This window comes from Pygoscelis adeliae, unplaced genomic scaffold (genome assembly GCF_000699105.1).
Source record: "Pygoscelis adeliae isolate BGI_AS28 unplaced genomic scaffold, ASM69910v1 Scaffold63, whole genome shotgun sequence".
NCBI lineage: Eukaryota > Metazoa > Chordata > Aves > Sphenisciformes > Spheniscidae > Pygoscelis > Pygoscelis adeliae.
In genome coordinates this window covers 758,455-759,505 of record NW_008824414.1, presented here as the reverse complement: position 1 = coordinate 759,505, position 1,051 = coordinate 758,455, and the positions used below count along the sequence as shown (strand labels likewise).

The 1,051-nt window shown below is 66.6% G+C and overlaps 1 protein-coding gene across 1 annotated transcript in view; it reads left to right on the top strand.

Moving 5' to 3' along the window:
- The first annotated feature begins 832 nt into the window (after positions 1-832).
- The window catches only part of COL18A1 (collagen, type XVIII, alpha 1), a 79,522-nt gene continuing 79,303 nt past the window's right edge, over positions 833-1,051 (top strand). The window contains exon 1 of the mRNA XM_009320836.1: positions 833-956. Within this exon, the coding sequence (XP_009319111.1) occupies positions 833-956 (124 nt within the window). The remainder of the gene's footprint in view (positions 957-1,051) is intronic.

The following is a 1,051-nucleotide window of genomic DNA, read 5'->3' as shown; positions in this document are numbered from 1 at the left end:
GGGGCCCCCCAGGGGCACGTCCGCTGGGTGCGGCCGGCGAGGGGCAGTGGGCAGGGGCAAGGCTGGCAGCCAGCCCGGGCTCCCGGGGTTGCCCAGGCCATGGCACTGTGGGAGACCCTGCTGACACAGAGCTCTGGGGCCGCAGAGCTGGCGTGACCATGTGGAGGGTGACGGTCTCTGAGCACGGGACTGCAGAGAAGGTGCTGCCTTCTGCGTGTCTTTCCTTTGTGGAAACAAAACAGTGGAAAACCCAGGCCCTGAAGCAACCGGGACCCTCAGGAGAGAGTGACCATCCGTGCCCGATGGAGAAGCGGCCAGGAACCCCTTTGCCCTTTGGTTCTCCTGCTGACCCCTTAATGCTTCCGACAAAGCCCATGGGCAGGGCCCAGAGCAGCTGTGGGGATCCCTGAAAAACTTGTCCTTGGAAATGTCCACGGATCCATTCCAGCCATGAACCGCCATGTGTTTCCTGCCCGTGTGTTGCTGGCTGGATTGTTGAGGCGTCCAAGGTGCCTAAAGTAGCTGGCACCTATGGAGCTCCTGCAGTGCTGTGCTGCTGCGGGGCAGGTTTGACGGGCTGGGGGAGGCCCCAGGCCACGGGCACGTGGCAGTGTGTCACAGGGCCCTTTGTGACCCGCCGTGATATGGGCGCTGGCGGTGACGCGGCCATCCCACAGTGCCCGGAGGACGGGACGGGACAGGACGGGACGGAGTGGGGCTGCGAGGAGCCCCTGCGCAGCCACCTCGTTCCTTGCTGACCCACGTCCGTGGCGCTTTTCCGAGGCATCTCCCATCCTTGCGACAGGAGCCCTCGAGGCCAGGCCTCAGCGGGATGGCGGAGAGAGCCCCCAGCGTGCCCAGGCTGGCCTGGCTCGGGGGGGAGGAGGAGAAAGGCGCTGGGGCTGCCCCAGCATGGCAGCCTGATGAGGTGGAGGAGGTCCAGCCGCTGCAGGCGGGTGAGTGGCTGAGCTGGGCCACAGGGCTAGTGGCTGGAGCCGGCTGGGGCCCCTCCCATCCCCTGTGGAAATCCCCCGGGCAAAAGGGGGGGCGG